Source organism: Mustela nivalis, assembly GCF_964662115.1.
Source record: "Mustela nivalis genome assembly, chromosome: 7".
In the NCBI taxonomy this organism is placed as follows: domain Eukaryota; kingdom Metazoa; phylum Chordata; class Mammalia; order Carnivora; family Mustelidae; genus Mustela; species Mustela nivalis.
In genome coordinates this window covers 47871415-47898377 of record NC_139026.1, presented here as the reverse complement: position 1 = coordinate 47898377, position 26963 = coordinate 47871415, and the positions used below count along the sequence as shown (strand labels likewise).

General features: G+C 39.8%; 1 protein-coding gene across 2 annotated transcripts; it reads right to left on the bottom strand.

Moving 5' to 3' along the window:
* Positions 1–9325: 9325 nt before the first annotated feature.
* IL26 (interleukin 26) lies at positions 9326–26671 on the bottom strand. Of its 2 annotated transcripts, XM_082738820.1 has the most exons (5): positions 26366–26671; positions 26225–26281; positions 25918–26052; positions 9666–9731; positions 9326–9579 (listed from the first exon to the last, which is right to left on the bottom strand). In XM_082738820.1, exons 1-5 carry the CDS (start codon positions 26534–26536, stop codon positions 9493–9495), a joined length of 516 nt encoding a protein of 171 aa, XP_082594946.1. In that variant the 5' UTR covers positions 26537–26671; the 3' UTR covers positions 9326–9492. The 2 variants fall into 2 exon arrangements, with proteins under 2 accessions (XP_082594946.1, XP_082594947.1); XM_082738821.1 differs by lacking the exon at positions 9666–9731 and having other exon boundaries at positions 26366–26574.
* Between the last annotated feature and the right edge of the window lie 292 nt (positions 26672–26963).

The following is a 26963-nucleotide window of genomic DNA, read 5'->3' as shown; positions in this document are numbered from 1 at the left end:
CAGCCAATATTTGAATGCAGGTTTCACTGGCTGAGGAGTCTGTGTGCCTAACCATGATGTTATTTTACCTGGTATTTCCAAGTTGCAGAAGACTAAAGGATGAACTGATTTTAGAAGAGGAAATAAAATTTTCACTTTTGACATTCTGATGCGATGCCTTATATGGAAATGTCAAGTATACTCCTGGATGTGTGAGTATGGAATTCAGGGGAAAGGTCAGTCTGGAGTCATCAATAGAGTCAACTGCACACAGTATTTCAAGCCTTGGGGTAGAATTGGCTGTATCTCATAGCAATCTCTCACAAGGATTAGCACAGTCCCAAAGCCAAGCCCTGAGGTCCTCTAATTTGTGATTTTCACATAGCAACTAACTTAAGGGCCTGAGAAGCAGTATCCAAATAAGGTAGAAAGAACCCCAGGGGGTTGTGGATTTCCAAAATCTAGGTGATTAAAGTATTAGCTTGATTCTCAGCCAGGCTCTGTCCTCATTGTGGTAACATGGCTACAGTAGTTCAGCCCATATCTTTTCAAACTTACGGCTCATAGAGAAAAGAGAGACTCTCCCTCCATTCCCACACTGCTCCCCCATGTCCGGGTAGAGAATCCTAGAATTCACTCTGACTGGACCTTCTTGGATCATGGGCTCATTCCAGAATTCTGTATCAATCACTGTAACTAAGGAGCCCTAATACAGAAATGAAAAGCTGGGACTCCACCATCCACTATAGCTTGTACTTGACATTCTCACCAGAGTTTCCAAATCACCATGGCTAGAAGGTTCTCAGGGACCTGATTTCTACAAAGAGAATGCCTTCTCATCAGTAGCAAAGAGTCAAAAGATTATCTTACTCTGCCAAGGCTGCTGGCAGTCATGGCTGTCCATATCTAAGCCCCAAATCTGCCTTCTCAGTCTAAGCTACTCTAAGCTTGATCTGAATGGGGCAGGACTTGATCACACATGTTACGGGTAAATGGAAAATCAAAAATCACCAGAGCCTCATTTCAGATTAACTGTTTTGGAAAGACTTCTGTTTAAAAGAAATGTAACCACATGGTTGGGAAGCCATTTCACCCACTCTCTTGCTATCTTGTCATAGAGGGTAAGGTTAGGAACCAGCCACGGTTAGGATTTCCAGAATTCGTGACAACAGGACTCCTTTGGCTCTTTGCCCTTATCTTTGAATACACCATTCACTTACCCGTTGATTCATTCAACAGCAATTTATTGAGTTCCTACTTGGGTATGGCACTGGTTAGGTACAGGAGACACAATAGTAAAAAAATCATACAAAATTCCTTCCATCTTGAAACTTAAATTCTAGTAGAAGGAGACAGGCAACACTAAATAGAAATAATATGGTAATCATTTGTATAGTATGTTAAAGGTGATACAAGCTATGGAGAGGGAGGAAAAAGAATGTGGAGTGCCATGGTAGGAAGTATGCAATTTTAAAGAGGATGGCCACTTCTCTTAGACACTTTTTTCTTTGCCAGCTACCTTTATTTGTGAAGAATTTTTCCAACCAGTGATGCATGAAGGCATTTGATGCAAGGGGAGAAGTGGGGTTTCAAAGGACATCAATGTACCATCCCTGGTCTTCAAAGGTTGCTAGAATTATATAGATCAGAGTTCATTCTTGAGAAAGTGGAACAAACATGATTCATCCTAAATCACCTGGGATATGGGTGGTCTAGTTTTGAAGGGTGGGGAGCAGAAGGAGTTGGAGGAAGCTTTGGATAGGAGCTGAATAGGCAAGTGGGTTCTCCTTCCCCCTAGAGAATGCTCAGTCCCCATCTCTACTTCCCACAGCATATGCAAACATCTGAGTTTAGAGCAGCATTTCTCCCTCTCCCTGGAACACTCAGAGCAGCAGGCAGCTGTGATGTAGTAACCCCCCCTCTCATCTCACCTTGGGGGGGACGGGGAAAAAACCACTGCTCAGCAATGTCTTGCTGAGCAGAGTGGACTTCGGATGGGTAAAGAGAAAGCACAATGTATTTTCCAGGGCATGCTTCTATTAAACTATTTGAAATGTTAAAACCAATTACAATGTACTGTTTTAGTTAGACCTGGATAAGATTTCATACTTATTAAATAAATGGCCCACAGGATGTTTTCGGGTATGTATCTCAGAAAAAGTGTAAATGGAGTACACATATGAAAAGATGATCAATCTGACAAGTTGTCACGGAAAGGAAAGCTATGAAAATGTGATGCTGTTTCAACCATCAGTCAGGCAAAAATGGAAAAATACTGATAGTAGCCAGTGCTAGCAAGAATTTGGGAGAAATTAACAATATAAGAATTATAAGAAATAATTTGGTCATATTTATCATACCTTGTGACCCTGTAATCCTGCTTCTAGAAAGCATTCCTATAAAAATAAAAACAGGATATACATACAAGAATGCTCATTACAGCCTTCTATGTATGGATAAAAACCAAAACAGCAAACTGGAATGGTTGAGTAAATTATCCTGTACTCATTCTATGGAATATTTTATAACTATTAAAATGAATATCTTTCCGAATTTTATATATATTTATCTGTCCCCCTGAGTGGTTGAGTGGAAAAAAGATGAAGGGTACAAATAAATAATGGGATACTATTTCTGATTCTATAAAAAGTAAAGATATGTACATAAGTGTATAGATATTTTTCATTGTTGTTATTGACAAAAATAGAAAAATATGGCAAAAGCTAGCAAACCACCATCATTGGCTCACTGGGAAGGTGGAGGTAGAGAGGCAGAGAGAGATGATGATTTTCTTTATATGCCTTGTTAGATATTATTTCAATTCTACAACAACATACATTATTTTTATAATTTTTTAAAATGTTATAAAGTATAAAAAAGAAAAGTGAGGGAATGAGTGCGAGAAAACATGGCCCAAGAACCCAACAGGGATTCATTTAGAACAGTTGGGAACATATTTGGAAGAGAATTAGTCTCAAGTATTGAAAGCATCCAAAAGCATGCCACTGGAAAACAGGTGGGGAAATGTGAAGCCCAGAAAAGAGATTACGTGGGAAGAGATGATGAAGCTGAAGTGAAAACAAGAGGAAATGATTGCTGCTCGCAACTGTTTCGTATGTGGGTGTGTCACTAATGTCCATTTCCTCCCCCTCTCTCACAGGACAGGACCCTTGATTTTTAGGTGGCTGCATTTTCCACCTCCCTTAGAGCTGGGTGTGACTATGTAACTAAATTGTGGACCTCGTCTGTGCACACAGATGGTGCATGTTAACATCCAGGCTGAACCTTTAAAAGGAACGGGCAGAGCCTCCTCTTCCCCAACATACCTCCTAACTAGGGCTCCTGGGTAGCACAATTGGGTAAGTGTCTGCCTTCGGCTCAGGTCATGATCTCAGAGTCCTTGGATCAAGTCCCACATCAAGCTCTGTGCTCAGCAGAGAGTCTGCTTCTCCCTCTCCATCTGTGCTCTTCCACTCTCCCTCTGTGGATGTGCGCGCTCTCTCTCAAATAAATAATAAAATCTCTAAAAAAAACCTTCCTAACTAATCCACCTGTCCCATAAAAGATGGGACAGAAGTACTTGAAACCTCAAATCTGGGGACTAGGAAAAATAGAAGGACATTTTCAAGAGGATTTCAGACCAATCTAAACACATTTCTAAAAGGCAGGATTATTTCAAGATAGGGCAGAAGTAATTTGTCTCTCTTAAGTGCAAGTGCTCAAGCACGTGCTAGAGGAGAAGCGTATAAAGAAGGTTCTTGTATAAGATGCAAGACTGGACAATGTGGTTTGATTGATCCTTTCAAATAATGAGATTCTACACTCCTATGAAGTCCAAATTTCAAAGCATTTCTGTGTTCGGCCAAAAAGCAATGAACTTCTGTTCATTACAGTGCATTTTTCTGAGTCCTCATTTACTACAAATCAGTAAAAAATGTAAAACCCAGAGTCATCCTAGACTACTTCGTCAGTGCCGATCCCCCCTCAACCAGTGATCTCCAGGTTCTATACATTTTACCTGCTAAATATCTCCCAAATCCATTCCCTCTCTTCAGCCTCGCTGTCATTGTTTGTTTTTTTCTCCAGTATTTCATTCCAAAAATATTTCCAGAATGACTGTTCCATGACAAGCAGCATGTTAAACACTGAGGACACCACACTGAATAAGACTCAGTGTGGCTTGCTCAGAAATAAGCAAGCAAACAAAAAATTTGATCCGATGTGCTAAATGCTATTCTGAAAGGGAATGGGGGCTTGGAGAAGGGAATCAAGCAAGGAAGGCTTCCTGGAAGAGGTGACACCTGAGTTGAGTCTCAAAGGATAAATCCCCTCAGACTTCACCTCAGTGCAGCGTGGTCCTTCCCTCTACCCCCACTGCACTTCGTATATTCCTCTGTTTTGCTTGTATTTCATTATGTGATTATCCTCCTACCTATCTCCTTTCCTAGGTCCTAACTTGCCAGAGAAACTGAGTTTCCTTTGTCCTTATTACCTCAGCCGTGACCGTGTGGCAAGCAGTTAGTATACAATCAGCAGTCATAGAATTGACTGGTTTTCATTGGAAGTAACTCACAGCCCCGGTGAAGGACTCCATTCTTACGAGTTCTTCTGATGTTAGTAATTCACAGCACATTCCACGTCTGCTTTTGAGATGTTCTGCTCAGCCGGACTGAGCTTTCGCTTTTTGTTGCCACCACGTGTATAACACATCTGAGCGCTCCAGAAGCCTCCCTGTGAGGAAGGACAGGGGCTTTCCTCCCCGGGAAGCTGCATCCCCCGGGGCATCCGCCAGGGCTCCCCCGGCTGACGCCGCTCTCCCAGACGCGGCCGAAGGAAGGACCGGCGCCATGCTGCTATCCCGGCATCCTCTGCGGAGAGCCCCAGTCAGAAGCCCCGCGGAATGACTGACGGGGTGAGTGTGCTTTCGTGCCTCTATGTCTGGAAACAATGACAGGAACTCTGAAACCAGTTTGAAACCTGAACGTCGTGGCTTGACTTTTTCTACACTGGTATCTGTGGGCAGGTTAAAATGATCAGGTTCTAATGTCTAAGTTGGACCAGAATGAGGCAGTGGAAATTCATTATAATGCAGTGTTTCCCAATGTGTAAGACACATTCCGCCTGGGGTTTGCAAGATGATTCTACATGGTATGCAAATGAACATATATTAGTTAAGAGTGTATCTGTTTAAGGGGCGCCTGGGTGGCTCAGTCGGTTAACCGTCTGGCTTTCTTTTGGGTCATGACCCCAGAGTCCTGGGATTGGGCCCCCAAACGGGGCTCCCTGCTCATTGGGGAGTGGGCTTCTCCCTCTGTCTCTCCCCACCCCGCACCCTGCTTACCACTCACTCTGTCTCTCAAATAAATAAATAAATAAATAATGATTAAAAAATGTATCTGTTCAAGTTAAGAGTCATATATTTATCTGCAGTTACCTTTTTTTTACTGGGGGCAAGTAAAATAGTAAGTTGATTTAAATCCATTGTTATGCAAATAATAATATAGGCACTCTTAGAGGACTCCGGTCAAGAAGCACTGTTACATTACATTCCTCAAGATTCATACCAACCAGTAAAAATTATAGTAGGAGATATGCCGGAGCCAGAAGAAATCTTGGAGACTATCTAATTCAATTCGATATTTTACTCACTGAATATTCATTCAGCAAATATTTATTGGGCACTCACTATGTGTTAGGGTCTGAGTAGAGGTGCAATGAATCAGAGAAAGAGAATCTAGTGAGAGAAACAGATATACAGAGGAATTATAATTACGATAGGTTCTGTGAAGAAGTAAAGCATGTATGAAACCATTAACTTCTGAATAATGTTTGAATGAAATCTTAAAGGATCAGAAGAAATTAACCAGGCCAACTGGGGTTTGGGGACGGTACTGGAGGCAGGAGGCGGGAAGAGACGCAAGAAGGTGTGTGAGACCCAGAGGAGGGAGTGCAACTGGAGTAAAGGACAATCTTAATCCCTCATTATGCAGACACCACTACAGATCACCTGTGGTAGTTAATTTCAATCGGGACCGATCCAGAAATGGAGGTCCAAGAAGTGAAGTGACCTGACATTGGCCATACATCCTAACAGCAGTGGGACCGAGGCCTCAATCTATTCTCTCCTGGGTCCATACATTTACCACATGCTTAGTTAGAGTCCTGTATTTGGGCCCTGTTCTGGGCACTGGGAATCCTCCAGGAAACAAAACAGACAACATCCTGCCCCACAGAACCTATATTCTCATATGGTGGAGATAGCCAATAAACAAGTCAATAGAAGCATGTTAGTGGGAGAGAAGTGGTTTAGATCAGTGATGAGGGGAGAGGGGATGGCTAGGGAGGGGGTTGATACTTTGTATGGGTGACCATCTGGTGCTGTGGGCAGAGGTCTGCAAGAAGTTGGGACTAGTTGCGTCTCTTAACCTCAATGAGGGCTCTACCCACCACTCTATGCTGCTCACTGGTATTCCAGGCTTCTTCTGTTCTACCCCGTGCTAAGAGCAGATGCAACTCCTTTAGCTCTAATCATATGCTGGCATACACATTTTCAAAAGAAATGTAGTCTCCCAGGCTACATCCGGGATGTAGGATGATCCAGGAAGGATCTATTGGAAGAAATCTCCACCTATAAATGTTAAATGGTTTTAGGGTTCACAGAGCATCGTGTGGGAATTTGGGGGTGTATGGCCATTTCCCAAAATGTAACCATCTCTGGTTCTGACAGAGTCCAGAATAAGACCTGTAAACTCAAGAGCATTCTTCATCTAGAGCCCAGTGACCCCACCAAACACTTTTTTCTCACTATGCAGAAGGACACCAACTTCTCTGTTCTTAGCTGCCTTTTCAGAATGCCAGTCTTAGTCAAACACACCAAAACCACATTTTTTCCCTTGGCATTTAAAAAGTCTGGGAATAGGCACTAACATATGGTTATTGGTTTCTTACTGGATAATGACCTTCACATTCCTGGAGTGCTTCTGACTGAGTTTAGCAGGCTTTCGACTATTTTGGCCAAACCAAAGATTCTGGGAAGTAGACAAAAACATTGAATTCATTTGCCAGAAATATTTGGGGGCACAAGTGAATTTTATTTTTTTTTTCCTAAGGACCTAAAGTTTGCTGACCATCAAATGAATATTTCACAACCCCTCTCATGTCTGAAGTCCCTAAGTATGGCGGCAGCATAGGAATGGTGTGTAACGAAGACTCGAGACTCGAGCTCTGTGAAAGTGCAGCACAGTTAGACTGAACCGTGAAGGTGCCTCTAGAAGACAAGGTGCCCTAAAAGGGGGACGGTGGGTACACCACATCCTCTCAAGCCCATGGCAAAGCCAGGGTATATATTCCTGTCCCCAGGGTCCTAGCTCTTCCAAGTGTTCCCCAAGAAATTAAGGTGTTCAGGGGTGCTTGGGTAAATCAGTTGATTAAGCATCTGACTCTGGATTTTGGCTCAGGTCATGATCTCAGTGTTGTGAGATCAAGCCCTGCATTTGGCTCTGTTGAGGAGTGTGCTCTCTCTCCCCCTCTGTCCCTCCTCCTCCTCACACATGTGTGCATGTGTGCTCTCTCTCTCTCAAATAAATAAAAAATCTTTAGAAAAAAAAGGAAGTAAGGTGCCCCAAACAGAACTATAACTAAATACAGAGAACAAACTGATGGTTGCCAGAGGAGAGGGGTTGAGGATTGGGAAAATGGGTGAAGGGGAGTGGGTTATGAAATGAATAAGTCCTGGGAATGAAAGGCACAGCAAAGGGAATATGATCAAATGTATTGTAATTGCATTGTGTGGTGACACAGATGGTAGCTACAATTGTGATGAGCATAGCATAATGTATAAGCTTCTCAAAACACCTGAAACTAACATAACATTGTGTGTCAAGTATACTTCAATATAAATAAATAAACAAACAAACAAAGTAGGCCTCCCATTACTGTTGGCCTAAGGCTGCACTGGGAAGCCCTAGGTCAATAGTGTGAGATACAGACAGGGTCCTCCATCTCCCCCTCACCATTCCCCTCTGCTCTCCACTGTGGATTGGTCTGATAAGGGAGTCCCCAGTAGAGATAAAACATGGGACCACAGGGTGTTGATGGGGAAGGTGGAGAGAACAAGGAGCAGGAAACAAAGAAGTAATTTTGGAATATGAGATAATCCAAGAGAGCATAGTCCCTAGTGAATAGAATAATCACCTTATGATTGAAAAGAAGAACTGGTTGGTGGGAAAGCAATAAAGAAGAGCCAGTGGTGCCTGGGAGGCTCAGTCAGTTATAGTTCTGCCTTCGGCTCAGGCCATGATCCCAGAGTCCTGGGATCACGTCCTGAATCCAGCTCCCTGCTCAGCAGGGAGTCTGCTTCTCCCTCTACCCTCCCCCTGACTTGTGATCTCTCTCTCTCTCTCTCTCTCAATGCTCTCTCAAATAAATAAATCTTCTAAAAAAATTTTTTTAATTAAAAACATTTTAATTTAGTTTAAAAAAAAGAAGAGGTGCCAAAATCCACACAGGCCTGGAGGAAGCCGTGACTAATGTTATCACAAAACAACGAATCAACACAAGACAATTGTCTTGTCTGCATGCTGCAGGGGCACAAGCAATGCTTTGTGGAAGCCAACTGGCCATCCCATACACTGCTGTCTGCAACAGCCCTTGCCAAGCACACCATCGCTGAGAGGCCAAATCCACGTAAAGCAAAAACAAAGCTCAGGCCATTTTATTCATTTAACTGAAGAGCTAGCTGAGCAAAGAAGGCTTTTAAGCACTGATAGGTTTCCTGTGGAGGAATCTGTACTGCACTGAGGCTTTTAGTTGACCCCTATCGACTTTCCTAACTGCCCAGCACCTGGAAAGAGCATTATCAAGCTCCAACATCATCTCAGCTTGGTTACTTGTGGTCTTTGAGGCTTGAGTTATCTGTCAAAGCCCTCCCTGGTGAACGTTTCCAGGCAGTTTGTTTACATGTCTGTCCTACGTGATCTGATCTGGTTGTCACCCATTGTACTCCATGAAGTTCCAGCATGCTCTCATAGAAAGGACATCCAGGAGAAAGAAACACAGTGTATTTAATTAAAATAAAAATCTGTTAAAAGCTAAGTTCATACCAGGCATAATTGATAACCATCAAACCCTTCAGTAGGTAATAATCATGCACATAGCATCTATGTAAGTCACAATAACATTAGATTGTATCCCAGAAAGCTGTCATTTTTCCTCCACAAATATTACGTGAATTAATTCTGATGATACAGCTTTAAATTAAGTTTATACAATGTATTTGGGAATAACAAAACATGTTCAAGGTGAGAGCATTCTTTGAAAATAAAGAAAACGTACATATTAGTGACAATTTACTTATCTCCAGAACTTTATTATGTTAAATTCCCATAGTCTATTCTGCATCATTTAACTTGCACAAAAACTTTTTTTAAAGAAATAGACTCTTACAAATGTATTTCCAGGGGTTCACATTATATTCCAAATTAGCAATCCAATCCATGCATTTGGCTCCTTGCATTACTTAATGCTTTCCAAGAATTGTTTAATCCAGGAAAGAAGAATATCCAGTTCACTGATGGCTTTGTAGATTCCTTTGTTTCCAATCTGCAGATAAAGTGAAGATATAAAAGCAGAAAATTTTCACATTTTAAAAAACAGAGTACTCAAAAACAATGACTTGAAATATTTACCCCATAAAATGTTCTTTTCATTCTGGTAATTGTTTTCATCTCTCTAGCTGAGGAAGCACAGGAAATCTAATAAATCAACAGAAAACACAGATTAGATTATTGAAGAGGCTCTAATAATACTTTTCCATCCATTCAGTAAACATATAGTGAGCAGGTATAATGTGCTGGTCATAGGTGTGCACTGGCAGGTCAATAATAGTTGGGTTTCTGTCATCACCGAGGTTAGTTACAGTTTCATGGGAGAAGCAAGTATATAAGCAGGTAATCAATTTAAAAACAGTAACAAACTACAATGAAATCTGTGTTTGTATTGCCTAGGGATCTATGAAAAGAATTTATAGGAATGACCTACTTTCAATGGGGTGATCTGAGAAGGCATTTCTGAAAAATGACATTTAAATTGAGATCTGAAAAATAAGAAGGATCCAGTTTTATGAGGAAGTGAAAAAAAGAAAGAGGGTGTTGAGGAGGATGCACAGGAGAGAATAACTCAGGGAAAGGGGAAGGTGTGCAAAGGCCCTGAGGCGGAAAGGCTTAGTGCTTCCCAGAAACTAAAAGAAGAACTTGGTGAGGCCAATCCAAGAAGGGAGATGTAGGAAACATGGAAGATGTGGGAACCAACAAGAAAAAATTCCCTTTTCTGAAAAATCACTCTGTCTGCTATGTGCATTGCAGAGTACAATACTCAGGTGTTGATTGTCAGGAGAAAGGACCAGGAAATATTAGTTTCTTCAAAAGAAGAAGCAGGTTGGCATTTTAAAGAAGATGGCTAGTAGCCAGGCAGGAGAAACGGCCTATCTCCTTTGTGGAGGTGAATTTCCAGTCCCTGTCTGAGCACAGAAATCACTTAGAAATCAAGTGGGAGGACATTAACTTTGTCCTTTATGTGCCCACACATTTCCACAGGCTTCATTTAAAAAAATGGAAGAAAAAGGTGAAAATGTCTAATTTATCTCTTTAGTTTTTACCCATAGAAGCTTAGTGCTGGAATAGACCAAAGAGATTGTATAAGTCAGCTCTTCTCAATTTACAGAAAAGGAAGCCAAGGCCCAGTGGTTAAGTCACTTGCTGAAGGTGTCACAGGAGGTCCTTTCCTAGTGATAAAATAGGGCCAAGGACATCAACAAAGATAATGATTAAAACTCACAAAATGGAAGCAAATAAATGACAACATTTGTTGAAAAAAATAAAAACATGGCCAATGTCAACCAATACGTCCCTCTAGCGCAGAACACAATCAGGAGGAGACCGGGGAGAATGGGCAGCATGTAGTCTCTTCCTTATCAAGAGGAGACAACTAAAATGATTGACAGCTATATCCCAGATGCTACTATGGGGCATAAAGGTGGTGATGGTGTCACAGCTGCCCAAATGGGGACTCTGCTTTCAGGTCAGACCCTGCATAGTAAGGAAGAGATCCTTCTTGTCAGGTGGCTTCCCTGATTAAGCACAGAAGAACTGTAGACACAGAATGTTCTGGTAAAGGTCTGGTTTGCAGGATTCACAATCATGGCATTAGACTGCCCTGTAATAAGAGACCTGAATTTCGGGGCACCTGGGTGGCTCAGTGGATTAAGGCCTCTGCCTTCGGCTCAGGTCATGTTCCCAGGGGCCTGGGATGGAGCCCCACATCGGGCTTTCTGCTCAGCGGGGAAACTGCTTCCTCCTCTCTCTCTCTCTGCCTGCCTCTCTGCCTACCTGTGGTCTCTATCTGTCAAATAAATAAATAAATAAATAATCTTAAAAAGAAAAAAAAAAAAAAAGAAGACATTTCAACCCAGACCAGATCCAGGGAGGTCAAAACAGTGCATGACAGATCCAGGACAGTGGTAACCAATGTCAGAGAGAAAAGTCAGAAAGAATCCATTCCTTCATTAAGCACACGTTGATGAAGGGCCTACTGTGTGTCAACCTTTAGGGCTAGACACTAAAGACATGATGATGAACAAAAAGTTACTAAATAGGAGTTGTGGATAGGAAAATTGATCACTTTAGAAGATAAAAATTTAGCAGGTCTAGGAGCTTTCTCCTTTATCCCAATTCCCCTTCAAGTGAAGACAAAAATACTGAGAAGATTGTTAGAGGAAAATAATAATAGTCAGCAGGTGTCAGGCACTAATCTGAAGGCTCCGACCATATTTATATCCTCTGTCCTCCCCACAATCCTATAAAAGAGGTGTTATTGCTATCCTCATTTTACAGATTAGGAAACTGAAGCACAGAAGTTAATATTCTGCCTATGTTCACACAGTAAGTGGAAGAGTTGAGACCCGAACCCAGATATTCAGCGTCCAGAGTCTGTGCTTAAAACCACTCCATTATACTAAAACAAAACAAACAAACAAAAAACATCAACAAAAACCAGCATAACTTAGAAAATATATTCCAACTAAGCCAGTCTCTTGTTGAAAACATTCAAAATCCAGTTCCAAAGACAGATTAGCTCGAAGATCTCTGCTCTGCATTACAGAAGAGAAATGCTGGAGATGGCTTTAAAGGGTTAAGCCAACTGGCAGAGACAGAGATGGAGATTTCAACTCAAAAATGGATGTTGTGAAAATAAACAGAAGAAATCCCACGGTTGGCGGGTGTGTGTATGTGTGTGTGTGTACACTTTTTAAATTTTTTTTTAAATTTTATTTCTTTTCAGTGTAACAGAATTCATTGTTTATGCACCACACCCAGTGCTCCATGCAATAAGTGCCCTCCATAATACTCACCACCAGGCTCCCCCGACCTCCCACTCCCAGCCCCTTCAAAATCATTTGTTTTTCAGACTGGAACTACAAAAGAAAATTCTAGAAATAACCAAGTCTAGCTAGGGTCAGCCAAGATCGTAGCTATGGAAAGAATTTAGAGAAGTCTTCCTATTTATAAATAGAGAGTATGATTAGATGCTCATTCCTTCTAACCTTAAATCGTCTAATATAAAAGTAGTTGGTCCAAATCTTGCAAGTGAATGAAAGAGAACGTCATCAAGAGAATCAAAACATGCCTAACTCCAAGGCACTGTATGCAAGTTCCCAGATGCAAAGAATCAACTACAAAGCCCAGAAGCAAGTCACATGGCCCAGGGTCAAGCATGCAGGAGCTGGGAATTAAAGATTAAACACCGAAAGTGGGAAGCCAAAGAAACTAACCAAAATATGGACATTACAGAAGTTAAATATCATTAAGGCATTCCTGCTGACTACGGCTCTGTCCAGAGAACTCCAAACTCCAACTTCATCCTACACCAGGGTGGGAAGGACAAGAAAGGCATCACTCCATCAAGGAACGACAAGAAGAGTAGGAAAGGAGAAAACAAGGTTTGTCAAAACAACAACAAAACAACAACAACAACCATCCCAACAGTAACAGTAGGAAGCACTTACAGCTGCTGGCGTTGCCACTAAGGCTGTGTTGGTTTATGGGATGTTTTCTGGTGCCAAGAGTTCCATTTACTGTAAATGACCTCCTACTAGAGATTCTACCCAGGTTTCCTTTTCTTCACTGTTGTAAACATGTCTACAGACCCAGGAAAACAGGCAGGTTTTACAGTCACAATTCAGATGACATTCCTCGGAAAGAGAGATTTCTGAAGGAACGATTTCCTTTACCTTCTATTTCAGTGTGTAGTTGTTTTACTGTAGGAATGGCTGTATGATTTGACACACTTGACCAAAGCAGATATGATCTAGACTCTAGGCCATTTGTCATAGGACTAGAATAACTAGAGCTCAAAGAAAAGTGTGAGATAGTCGTGAAAAAACTAACACCAGGCAACTCTTCAACTTTATTTGAGAGAGGGAGACAGAGAAAGAGCATGAGCTAGGCACAGATGGAGACAGAAGGAGAGAGAATCTCCAGCAGACTCCCTGCTAAGCAATGAGCCCCACTGGATTTCATGGGGCTCGATCTCATGACCCTGAGACCGTGACCTGAGCTGAAACCAAAAATCAGACACTTAACTAAGTGAGCCTCCCAGGTATCCTGACTGATTTAATCTTTAAAGGTAGCCTGCAAGATAAAAATGGCCTTGGGGCACAAGTGATGGCTCCCAACATGAGACAGACGGTGATGCAAATACTATGTGATATATACTGTGATTTAAAAAAAAAAAAAAAAATTGCTCTAAGATAGCAGAGACAGCCTGACTGTGGGATCCCAGAAAGCTTCCAGAAGAAAACCAGTTAGTTGCACCTTGAAAGGTAAGTAAGATAAAGTGGCAGGAGCAGGTAGAAGGGACAAGTAGGCAGAGGAAGGTCAGTACTTCAGACTGAAAGGAGCAGAGATGATTTGGACACCATGCCGGTCTCACCTAAAATGGCTGGAGTCCATGTCTTGCGTTCAGGCCCCTAGCCTCCAGCCCTGTCCCAGCTCCTCCTGCATCTGCTTCCTACACAGCCCCCAGCAGAAGTGGAGACTGTATCTGCCCGGTAGATACTCCTTCCAAGGAGTTCTAAAAGGACAGAGACGTGAATGAATCAGTGAATACAATGCAAGCACCAGCTTATGGCTTCAGGCTTCACAAAGCCTAGTTTAATAACAGAATGAATTGTAAGAGTGGGTTAGTATAAGAATAGCCATCTTGAAGGCCGGGAAGCCATTTTACTGAGCATCCCTAACCAGCCCACAGGGCGTATGTGACGTGAGACAAGAGAAAGTAGCTAAAACCTGAAAAAACAACTTATATGCCACCAGGGCAGTTAAGTGATGGCGCTACAGGGACCAAATGTTAAAGAAAAACAAATAGTTAACTTGCAGAGATCACAATCCAGCAAGACTGGAATCTCCCTTGGTTTGCAAATGTCCTGGTGATTTACAACAAAAAGGCCATCTCTTCAATGGCCCAATTTCCAGAGACAAATGGCTCAGTGCCTCGAGGTCAAAGGTTGCCCTCCCCACCACAAAACTGTGGGAGGCTGAGGCAGAAGGAAATGTAGTTAAGGTGAAAGTTCTTCTAAACCTAAATCTCACTCAACCGCCAGGGTGACGCTGGGGTGGCAAAAGGTTAAACAAAGTTAACCTGTCAAAGTGGGGCACAAGATATGTATGTAGCCATGAAGAAGTGCCTTGAAAATGCTATATAAACCCTTGGCTTTGAGTGCTCAGGGTCCTTGTTGAAACTCGCTGCACCGGGCAGATACTTGGACCCCAGCTAGCTGGAAATAAACCTCGCTATGTGACTTGCATTATCGAGAGTGTTCTCTGTCTAATTGAGGGGTGGTCGACTTCGTACCCTAATAGAATCATGTCCTGGGCATTGGTGAGCATTTTGGTTTGTTAAAGGCAATTGGGTAGACAGATGCAATCCATAGTATTGTGACTGCAATCTCCTCATGTTTTGAATAATCATACAAATGTGTACTGTGTATGACCACTAAAGCACAAATGGAAAATCTGTCTCTACTGATCATTCTGAGGAAATGAAAAATGGGCGTCAAGGACTAGACAGTTATACGCAGTACAGTCCTGCAGAGAACTAACTGTTTGTAGTGTTTTCTCAAAAGAACAACCTCAAATTCTTTCTCTGAAGAGTTCTATTATGTTACATCTATCATAAACATATACAGCATTTTCACAACCTCTGGGAGAATACAAAATCATACGTAAAGTCTTATATTGACCTCAGTATATGACTTCAGACTTGATTGTACCATCTCTTTTTGTTTTTTAATTTGTCTTTTTTTTTTTCCAGACCAAATGGTCTACCATGATAAAATTATCATGGTGCTGTCTCTTAGGAGTAACTCAATAAAATGCCAGTCTTAGTGGACATACAAAGAATCCCTAAAGGCAGGAAGCTTGCAGAAGTCAGAAAGACTCCTCAAAAATGAAAAATAAGATAAGTCCATGAGTTAATAATAACACTGGGATAAAATAACAACTCATTGATCACCCTGAAAGAATGTTAGAAAAGCAATTCCTTATATTGAAAACTGGTAAATAAAGAAAAATAATTAACTACTTGTGCTGCTTTTTTTATATGATAAGTCTCTCAAGACAGCCAACTAGTAAGGGGTAAGTGATATTCACAGAATTACCCCCACTTATAAATAAAGAAGGTGTCATAGAATTTGTAAAGTATCATAATATAATTATAAAATTATATCATTTATAAATGTATATAATTATATATAATAACTAATAAATATATAAATATATATTTATAAAATAAAATTATATATTAAATTATAATACAATATACTTATATTAATATATTATATATTATATAGTTATTTATATATTCATAGTTATTATTTTTTATTTATTTATATATAGTTATATATTATGTATTATATATTTATTAAACATAATATATTTAAAAACATATAAATATATAATATAAATATAATATTTTAAATTATAATATAAATAAATAATATATTATATATACAATTATATATATTTATGTATTATATTCATACATTTTTATACATATTTGATTTATTTATTTACTTATATTTATTTTTATATATGACTATAATATAAACTATATAAATATATATTTATAAAATAATTATAATTTTATAATTATAATTATATTATTTATTTATAATTATATATTTATATATTCAATATATATTATATATTATAATATTTATAAATATAATTATAATAATTCATGACTGCTAACATGGTAAATATAAATGCCATATACAATATGCCTCTCTGATGAAAAATACACAAAACTACAAATAAATTGATTCAGCCAAAACATCAAGCCTGAATTTGATCAAGAACCTATGCATAATTATCTATGTATGGAAAATTTTTTAAAAATGTTGAATGAATCTATGACAATTTAAGCATCAAAATACAGACTATGAGAAACTTTGTAAGGCAAATGTCCCAATATCTTTAATAAATAAATAACAAGAAGAAGGAAGAAGAGGAGGAAAGAAAAAATCTGAAAGAATTAATCCCCAATAGAACTCTACTACAAGATATGTTAAAGGAAATCCTTCAAAGAAAAGGAAGATACCAGATAGAAACGTGGTTCTATGCAATGGAATGAAGAGTTTCAAAAATGGCAGAACATGGCAGAACATGGTTAACTTATAACTATTAAGTTAACAAAAGGGATAAAATGGAATCATTTTTAACATCAATCAAAAAGAAGCCAGAAAAAGAGGGAAGTGGAACCAACAACAGGCTGGGTAAAAAGAAGAGGCAGGGTGGTAGATTCAACACCAAACATATTAAAACCCAATCACCTAAAAGTAAATGATCTAAACCTACCAATAAAAAGATAGAGTGGATAAACACACAGAGCCTAAATATGTGCTGCTTGTAAGAAATGCACTTTAGGGGCACCTGGGTGGCTCAGTGGGTTAAGCCTCTGCCTTTGGCTCAGGTCAGATCTCAGGGTCCTTGGATCGAGCTCCTTGCTCAGTGGGGAGTCTACTTCCCCCTCCCTCTCTGCCTGCCTCTGCCTACTTATGATCTCTCTCCCTCTGTCAGATAAATAAATAAAATCTTTGAAAAAAATGCACTTTAGACATTTTAACAATGTTTATTCTTCCGATCCAAGAGCATGGAGTGGTCTTCCATCTTTCTGTGTCTTCTTCAATTTCTTTCATGAGTGTTCTGTAGTTCCTCGAGTACAGGTCCTTTACCTCTTTGGTTAGGTTTATTTCCAGGTATCTTATGGTTCTTGGTGCTATAGTAAATGGAATCAATTCTCTAATTTCCCTTTCTGTATTTTCATTGTTAGTGTATAAGAAAGCAACTGATTTCTGTACATTGACTTTGTATCCTACCACATTACTGAATTGCTGTATGAGTTCTGTTTGGGGGTGGAGTCTTTTGGGTTTTCCATATAAAGTATCATGTCATCTGCGAAGAGAGAGAGTTTGACTTCTTCATTGCCAATTTGGATACCTTTTATTTCTCTTTGTTGTTTGATTGCTGTTGCTAGGACTTCTAATACTGTTGAACAAGAGTGGTGAGAGTGGGCATCCTTGTCATGTTCCTGATCTCAACGGGAAGGCCGTGAACTTTTTCCCATTGAGGATGATATTTGCTGTGGGTTTTTCAGAGATAGATTTTATGAAGTTCAGGAATCTTCCCTCTATCCCTATACTCTGAAGTGTTTTAATCAGGAACGGATGCTGGATTTTGCCAAATGCTTTTTCTGCATCAATTGAGAGGACCATGTGGTTCTTCTCTTTTTTCTTATTGATTTGTCTATACTGCCTAGAGCAATCTATACCTTTAATGCCATTCCAATCAAAATTCCACCAGTATTTTTCAAAGAGCTGGAGCAAATAATCCTAAAATTTGTATAGAATCAGAAGAGACCCTGAATTGCTAAGGAAATGTTGAAAAAGAAAAACAAAACTGGGGACATCACATTACCTGATTTCAAGCTTTACTACAAAGCTGTGACCACCAAGACAGCATGGTACTGGCGCAAAAACAGACACATAGACCAGTGGAACAGAGTAGAGAGCCCAGATATGGACCCTCAACTCTATGGTCAAATAATCTTTGACAAAGCAGGAAAAAATATACAGTGGAAAAAATACAGTCTTTTCAATAAATGGTGCTGGGAATGAAACTCGACCATTCTCTTACACCATACACAAAGATAAACTCAAAATGGATAAAATACCTCAACGTGAGACAGGAATCCATTAGAATCCTAAAGGAGAACATAGGCAGTAACCTCTTCGATATCAGCCACAGCAACTTCTTTCAAGATATGTCTCCAAAGGCAAAGGAAACAAAAGGGAAAATGAACTTTTGGGACTTCATCAAGATCAAAAGCTTCTGCACTGCAAAGGAAACAGTCAACAAAACAAAGAGGCAACCCACGGAATGGGAAAAGATATTTGCAAATGACAGTACAGACAAAAGGTTGATATCCAGGATCTATAAAGAACTTCTCAAACTCAACAAACACAAAACAGATAATCATGTCAAAAAATGGGCAGAAGACATGAACAGACACTTCTCCAATGAAGACATACAAATGGCTATTAGACACATGAAAAAATGTTCATCATCGTTAGCCATCAGGGAGATTCAAATTAAAACCACATTGAGATACCACCTTACACCAGTTAGAATGGCCAAAATTAACAAGACAGAAAACAATGTGTGTTGGAGAGGATGTGGAGAAAAAAAGACAGTCTCTTCAATAAATGGTGTTACACTGTTGGTGGGAATGCAAATTGGTGCAGCCACTTTGGAGAACGGTGTGGAGATTCCTTAAGAAATTAAAAATAGAACTTCCCTATGACCCTGCCATTGCACTACTGGGTATTTATCCCAAAGATACAGATGTAGTGAAAAGAAGGGCCCTCTGTACCCCAATGTTTATAGCAGCAGTGGCCACAGTCATCAAACTGTGGAAAGAACCAAGATGTCCTTCAATGGACGAATGAATAAGAAAGATGTGGTCCATATACACTATAGAGTATTATGCCTCCATCTGAAAGGATGAATACCCAACTTTTGTATCAACATGGACGGGACTGGAAGAGATTATGCTGAGTGAAATAAATCAAGCAGAGAGAGTCAATTATCATATGGTTTCACTTATTTGTGGAGCATAACAAATAACATAGAGGACATGGAGAGATGGAGAGGAGAAGGGAGTTAAGAGAAATTGGAAGAGGAGATGAACAATGAAAAACTATGGACTCTGAAAAACAATCTGAGGGTTTTGAAGGGGCGGGGGGTGGGAGGTTGGGGGAGCCAGGTGGTGGGTATTAAGGAGGGCACGTATTGCATGGAGCACTGGGTGTGGTGCATAAACAAAGAATTCTGTTATGCTGAAAAGAAATAAATGTTTTTAAAAAGGAAAAAAATGCACTTTAACTAAAAAGCACTTTAACTAAAAGCATCTTTTAAGTGTAAAAGGACAGAGAAATATATCATACTAATACTAACCAAAAGAAAACCGAAGTGGTTCTATTTGTATCAGAAAAAGTAGGTTTCAGAACAAAGAATATTCTTAAGGACAATAGGGTACTTTTATAAAATAAAGGGGTCAATTCATCAAGATAACACTGCAATCATAAATATTTATGCACCTAATAGCAGAACCTCAAAATATATGAACTCCATGAGTACTGATAGAACTTCAAGGAGAAACGGAAGACTCCACAGTTAATGTCAGAGATGTCAATAATTGAGAAAATAAGTAGAAAGTCACCAAAGATAAAGAAAGTTGAAATGAAACAAGATGGAATTGGGAGGGAGACAAACCATAAGTGACTCTTAATCTCACAAAACAAACTGAGGGTTGCTGGGGGGAGGGGGGTTGGGAGAAGGGGGTGGGATTATGGACATTGGGGAGGGTGTGTGCTTTGGTGAGTGCTGTGAAGTGTGTAAACCTGGTGATTCACAGACCTGTACCCCTGGGGATAAAAATATATGTTTATAAAAAATAAAAAATTTAAAAAAAAAGTTGAAAAACAGTAATGATCAATTGATCTAGTGGACACTTCTAGAATACCCCACCCAGCAAGACATCTACTCTTTTTCAAATACACAAAATATATTTACCAAAATTAACCAGATTCTGGGCCACATAATTTGGCTCAACAAATATAATAGAGAACTTGAGTCATATAAAGGAGGATCTCTGACCAAAGTAAAATCAAATTGGAAATCAAAATCAAAAAGTCATCTGGAACAATCCCAAATATATAGACACTAAATGACACCCTTCCAAATAACTGACGGGTCAAAGAAGAAACCAAAAAGGAAACTGGAAAGTACTTCAAAGTGAGTGAAAATAAAACACAACATAGCAAAAGTTGTGGGATGTAGCTAAAGTTGTACTGAAAAGGAAGTTTATAACACTGAATTCCTACACAGAAAAGATTAAAAAAAAAAAAACCCCTCAAACTGATAATCTCAGTTTCCACCTTAAGAAAACACTGAAAGACATTGAGTTAGTGACCCGAGCTTTCACCGTAGGAAATCAGAAAGAAAAAAGTAGATTAAACTCAAAAGTGACAGAAGAAAGGAATAATAAAGTTCAGAATGGAAATCAGGGAAACCGAAGCAGAACATAATAGAGAATATTAATTAAACTAACACTGGCTCTTTCAGAAATCAGTAAGATTGATGCATTTCAATAAAATTTTAGGGAAAAAAAGGGTGAAGACGAAAAAAATACCAATATTCGGAATGAGAGAAGTGACAACAACCTGTACTCTACAAAACATTAAAAAGATAGTGAGAATATAGCATAGATAATTGGTGGGTAAGATTTGGTAGAATTGACAAAATGAATAAAAATCATTGAAAAACACAAGCTATCAAAGCTCACTCAAGGAGAAATCGATAACTTGAGCAGCCTTGTATCTATTAAAAAATAGAATATTTAGCTTAAAATCTTCCCATAAAGAAAACTCTAGGCAAAAATGGCTTCACTGGACCACTGGCTTCAAAAATGGCTTCAAAGGACAAATTCTATGCAAATCCTTCCAGAAAATTGAAGAGGAGAGAATACTTTCCAACTTACTTAATGAGACCAACATCATACTAATTCCAAAAACGAGACAAAGATTACAAGTCAAGAAAACAACAGACTAATGTCCCTCATAAATGTAGATGCAAAAATTATTAACAAAATTTTAGCAAATGGAACCTAACAATACCTGATAAGGATAACACATTATTACCAGATAGAGTTTATCCCAGAAATCCAAAGTTGGCTTAACTTTAAAGATCAATCAGTGTAATCTGTATCAGTTCTCCTAAAGACAAAAATCACATGATCATCCCAATAGATGCAAAAGTCATTGACCTAAATGTGAGGCCTAAAACTAGAAAAATTGTAGATGAAAACATAGTAAACATTCTTTTGACCTTGTGTTAAATAAAAATTTCTTAAATATGGCATGAAAGGTATGACTCATTGAAGAAAAAAATTGATAAATTGGACATCATCCAAATGTAAAATGTCAGGGCACCTGGGTGGCTCAGTTGGTTAAGTATCTGCCTTCGACTCAGATCATGATCCTGGGGTCTGGGATCAAGCTCTGAAGCAGGCTCCCTGTTTCTCCCTTCCCCTCTACCTTACTCTCTCTCTTGCTTTCTCTGAAATAAATAAAAATAAAATCTTTAAAAAAATGTAAAATATCTTCTCTCTTCAAAAGAAACTTTTAAAATAATGAGATGTCATAGAACAGGAAAAAATATTTTGAAATTATATATCTGATCAAAGATTTGCATGAAGAATATATTTTAAAAGACACATACTCAAAACTCAGTAAGAAAATAACCAACCTCATTTTTTTTCCATGGGCAAAATATCAAAATCAAAGAAGATACATTGTTGGTAAACAGGCAAATAAAGAGATGCTCAACCTCGGTAATGGGGAGATGCAAATGGAAAACACAATGCGATAACATCACCCTCCAACTACACTGGCTGGCATCTATAAACATTGACTCTACCAAGAGCAAGGATACTGAACTCTCACACACTATTGATGAACATGTAAAATGGTACAACTGCTTTAGAAAGCAGTTTAGCCATCTTTTTTATAAGACGTACACCTAACCTATAGTTCATTCCTAGGTATCTACCCAAGAGAAATGAACATATCTGTCCAAAGACCTGGATGTGAGTATTCATAATGGCTTTATTTGTGAGAGACAGAAACTGGAGAAAAATAACCAACAGGAGCGCCTGGGTGGCTCAGTGGGTTAAAGCCTCTGCCTTCGGCTCAGGTCATGATCCCAGGGTCCTGGGATCAAGCCCCACATCGGGCTCTCTGCTCCGCAGGGAGCCTGCTTCCTCCTCTCTCTCTGCCTGCCTCTCTGCCTACCTGTGATCTCTGTCTGTCAAATAAATAAAATCTTAAAAAAAAAGAAAAATAACCAACAGTAGGTGAATCGATATGTAAATTATAGTATATCATTGTAATGGAATACTACTTGGCAATAAAAAAGTATAAATGACTGATACACTAATAGCAGGAGTGAATCTCAAAGTAACTATGCTTGGTGTAAAAAAACTGACACAAAAGAATATAACACATACACCATTTATGTTAAATTCTAGGATATGAAAACAAATCTATAGTGACAAAAGGCAGATCAGCGGTTCCCTGGGGATGGGACAGAGAGGTAGGGAATCACCAAGGGGCACAAAGAAACTTTGGGGACTGATGGATATATTCATTATCTTAATTGTGGTGATGGCTTCAGAGGTGTGTACGCATGTCTAAACTACCAAATTATACACTTAAAACATGTTCAGTTGTATATCAACTCTATCTCAACACTGTTAACAAGTACATCACAAATATTAAGCACACACAAAATATATATGAGAAATGTACATACTAGTCTTATGATTATGCTGATGCATGGGACTCTGAAATTTTTAGCAGGTGTAAAGCTACTTATTTACCTTTCTCCAAACTTCCTCTGTCTATACTGTTAATGAGCAACCGCCCCTGATTCAACCCCCCAAGTAAGAACCTTTGCCTCATCCCAGACTCTACTTTCTTCCTCACTCTCCTTTCCCTTCCCCAGGACACCAGAGCACCACCACTTTACCCCAGGCACATTATTACAAGGCTCTTCTCATTGTTTTTAATCCCTCAAGCCTCACCACCCACCCTCCACCCCTCTACCCTCACCAAAGAGGTCTGTGTTATCATGTCTTTCTTAACCAGGCCCTTAGCAGCATTTCCTCGCTAAAATCTAACCAACCAGCCTCCTCTTCCCACTCCCCAAGCCGCTTCACATTCCCACTCATTACTGGAAGCTTCCTGAATAGGGTGTGTCCTTTCATACCATCAAGCCTTTATTCAAGCTTCTCCCCTGTTATTCCTGCCCCTCCTGAGAGCACAGACCAAATCCTACTGACCTTCCTCATCCAGCCCAGGACCTAAAAAATAGAGAAGCAGGCCACCCTGCTGTAAGCCGACCTGCAAAAAGTCAATTTGCAAAACCAACTCGTTTCTTTCAGCCATTTGGTTTCAGGCGTTTGTGTTTTTGTTTGTCCTTACAACACCATTTTCAGAAAAATCCGATTTTGTCTGTTTCACTTCCCTTGTTATTCATGAGAGCAGATGCTCAGTAAGTTTGAATGAAACAGATACCAGCTTCTATTATCAAAAATACAAAATTATGACTGGCCAAAAGATTAAACGCAAAGAAACACCTATTTCCCTAAAGCAGTGTCTGACAAGGCTTTCCAAAGCTCCGGTTCATCCTCTGGTTTTCCTTTTCGGTTTCACAATAGTGTTAGTTTTACTCCAAGGCATAACCTCCACAGTTTGTGAGACAAATTAACTGGAGCTAGCAACGGTGGGCTTCAGGAGGGAGAAAGAAAGCAAGCCCAGAATTAGGTGGCCCTTGGGAGGTTGATTGGCTGTATGCTCGTATATGGCCACAAGGGGGTGCCAGCCACCTTGGTAAGCAGCCAAACCCGCGCGAGGGGCGCCCCGCCGCTGGTCCGCTGTGTGGACCGCATCCCTAAAAGAAACATCCCTTTGGACAGAAGCGTCTTGATTGACAGGTCTTTTCAGGAGTAAACAAAAACAAACTAATCCAAAAACAAATCGAGGCAAACCAGAGTCCTTAGATAGTTGTATGTTTTCTAAATCTTTCCTTTAGAACATTGCTTGATTTTTGTTACAGCTCATTACATGTTCTCACTACTTGAGCCGAGGAAACCGAATTGATGGGAAAACAGACATGGCTTCGGGGTTCCAGATGTCCAGACACCCACTACAGTACCAGGCAAGGATTTATTCCAGTGCCCCCACCCCCATCATTAACAACTTCATTTGAAAGAACGTTAGATTAAATCTGATGGCTAATGCAAAGACCAGCACCTACGCAGAGGAACCAGGGTTCAAACAAAAACATGGAGAGAAACAGAATGCATTTAAAAGTCAAAACAAACAAACAAACAAAGCCAGGCTGAAAAGGATGCCTCTCACCTGACGCTGAAATTCAGGGAGCCGCTCACTTATTCCTTTAGACTCACTCGAGCTTACAGTGGCTGCCTTACATGGCATTATTTCCCCTATATCAAGTCCTTCAAGGGATCTTCCCCTCTTCCATCTTTCAGCGGTGAAAATGCTCTAGTAGGAGTACTTATGAGTTAATCAGTTGCGGGGGGATGAAATATATGAATTATGTGATAATTCAGCTTAATTTTAAGAGACTATTTATACCATTCACTGTCTTAATAAGATGAGCTGATAGCTCAAGTATAGAAACAGCTAAAGATAAGTAAGTTTCTTTCCCCTGGTTTAGGCAAAGGAGCTGGCCCAGAGCATTTGCTGTCTTCTACAAAGGTCCAGTTTGTAATTTTTCTCATTGCACTTCTCTGGATAGAATAAGAGAGTTTATGGAAGACCATGCAACCCACGTCTCAAACAAGGACATAACTTAAACACAAACTAACCAAAGCAAAGGGGAAGGCAAATTCATTGGAAGTCTTTACTTAACTGACCAGCTCACCCACATAAAATGCCTCTGTGCCTTGGTCTGCAACTTGAGATCTGGAGCACTTTTAAGGACCACAAGGAAAAGACATTCTAGCTCTTAAGAAATAAAAATCTGCCTCCAACTGCCCAGCATTTAAGTCTCAATGACCATAATCCCTAGAGTGGAGAGCTTGTTTCCATCTGGCAACCTAGCAATCATCACCATTCCGTGCTTACACCTCCTGCAAAGTGCAGTCACAATAGGCTGCGAAAGCATCCTTGGACCCTGAACAAGTTCACAGAAAAGATCCACCACTCCCCACAGAGGCAAGTCAACTACTACTGCACACGTCCTGGCTTCATTATTTTGGTGTGCTTCGTTTCATTTTTCTGTACTGGTCTTTATTACTGTGGATGTTTATGGAGAAATATGGTCACTTTTACCTTCCTAATGAATTCCTCATTGCTTGTGGTGACCGATGGTGACCATACCATAGCATGATGCCATTTAAGTCCCAAAGAAGACATACCACCCTTTTTTAAAGTTTTGACGGAGAGTATGCCTTAAAAAAGGAGTCACCAAAAAAGGTTAGATAATTAAGAAAAAAGTAATCTAAAAGCCCTCATCAGTATGAGAAATCAAGGAAGGAAGGAAGGAAGGGTTTAAAGAAAAAGACACCTGCTACATATTTATTCAGTGCTAGTTCACTGATGATAAACTGTCCACTGGGACCACAAGCCAACAGTTAGAAAGCCCCTGTTACTCACCCTTCGGGGCAGAGATAGCTTCCTACTTGTTAGGTAGGTTTCTAGGTTCAAACTCACCATATTTGCCAGATAGATATACTTACACAGCGGCTCAACAGCTGCCTAAGACTGTGAAGTTCTTCCACAAAATGTATTTCCCTGCAGACTTGTACTTGGAGTTGACCAAAAACATCTTCCATGAAGAAGGACAGAAGCTGTTCTTGGAACCTGCAGTTTTTCTGTAAATGACATATAGGAAATTGCCTAAGGTAAAGCATGAAGAGCTTTGGTAAAATGTTGCTGAAACACCCGCCCGATTATTACTTGATGGCTATCTGGAAAAATTAAAATGCTGGAGAGAAAGCATCGGACGAGTAGAAAAATGAAAGAGACAAAAATCCTCTGGCTTACCATAAATAGCTTTTTTGTTTTCTTTTTTAATAATCGTATGTTTTTTATGCGGTCTTCCTACAGTAAAACAAAGGGAAATAAGTTTCATCCATAATGAAAATGTCCTTTCAGCCATCATCTTAAGCAGAGCCTAATACTTACTGGAATCGTTGTTTTGAGCCATGCTGCCTTGACGTACAGTGTGTCAACAGCTTGGGACAGTGTTCCCCTTGGGTAACAACCTTTCACGGAGGAAGATGGCTTGTGCTTGGCAAAGGCAAGAGACAGAACAGCAAACAGCAACCCAGACCTCCAAATGCAATTCACCTGCATTTCCCTCCACCCCACTCTGGGCTCGTGTCACTGGTAGCAGCCAGAGAGTTCCTTGTGCTGGTTAGATGATTGGACAACCTACTTACTGGAGCTCTCAAGTCCACCTCACCAATGAGATGCTGTGGTAGATAACTTACAGTGTCTATAGAGGAAGATCCCTTTGGTCGTTCTATTTTTTTAGAGCTCGCTTCATAACCAAAACTACTTTGACCACAGCATCTGTGACATTAAGAAAAAGTTCAGGTTTACTGGTAAGGTTGGGGCCCCCCCTTTAAAAAAAGAAGTCAGAATTTCAGTTGCATATCACAACAGATTCATTATTTTTAAAAGTGGTGCTAAGCCAGTAAAAGAGACTAATCTCCAGGAGGCTGTGTGATTTTTAAAAATTCCCATAGGAAACACTGCATTAAAAACTAATGATGTATTT

Coding starts and splice junctions, on each gene's coding strand:
- IL26 (XM_082738820.1), bottom strand. CDS start 26,536: ATGCAGGTGAATTGCATTTGGAGGTCTGGGTTGCTGTTTGCTGTTCTG. Junction 26,053..26,224: donor AAACAAAAAAGCTATTTATG/GTAAGCCAGAGG, acceptor TGTCATTTACAG/AAAAACTGCAGGTTCCAAGA. Junction 9,732..25,917: donor GGCAGCTGTTGAGCCGCTGT/GTAAGTATATCT, acceptor TTGATTTATTAG/ATTTCCTGTGCTTCCTCAGC.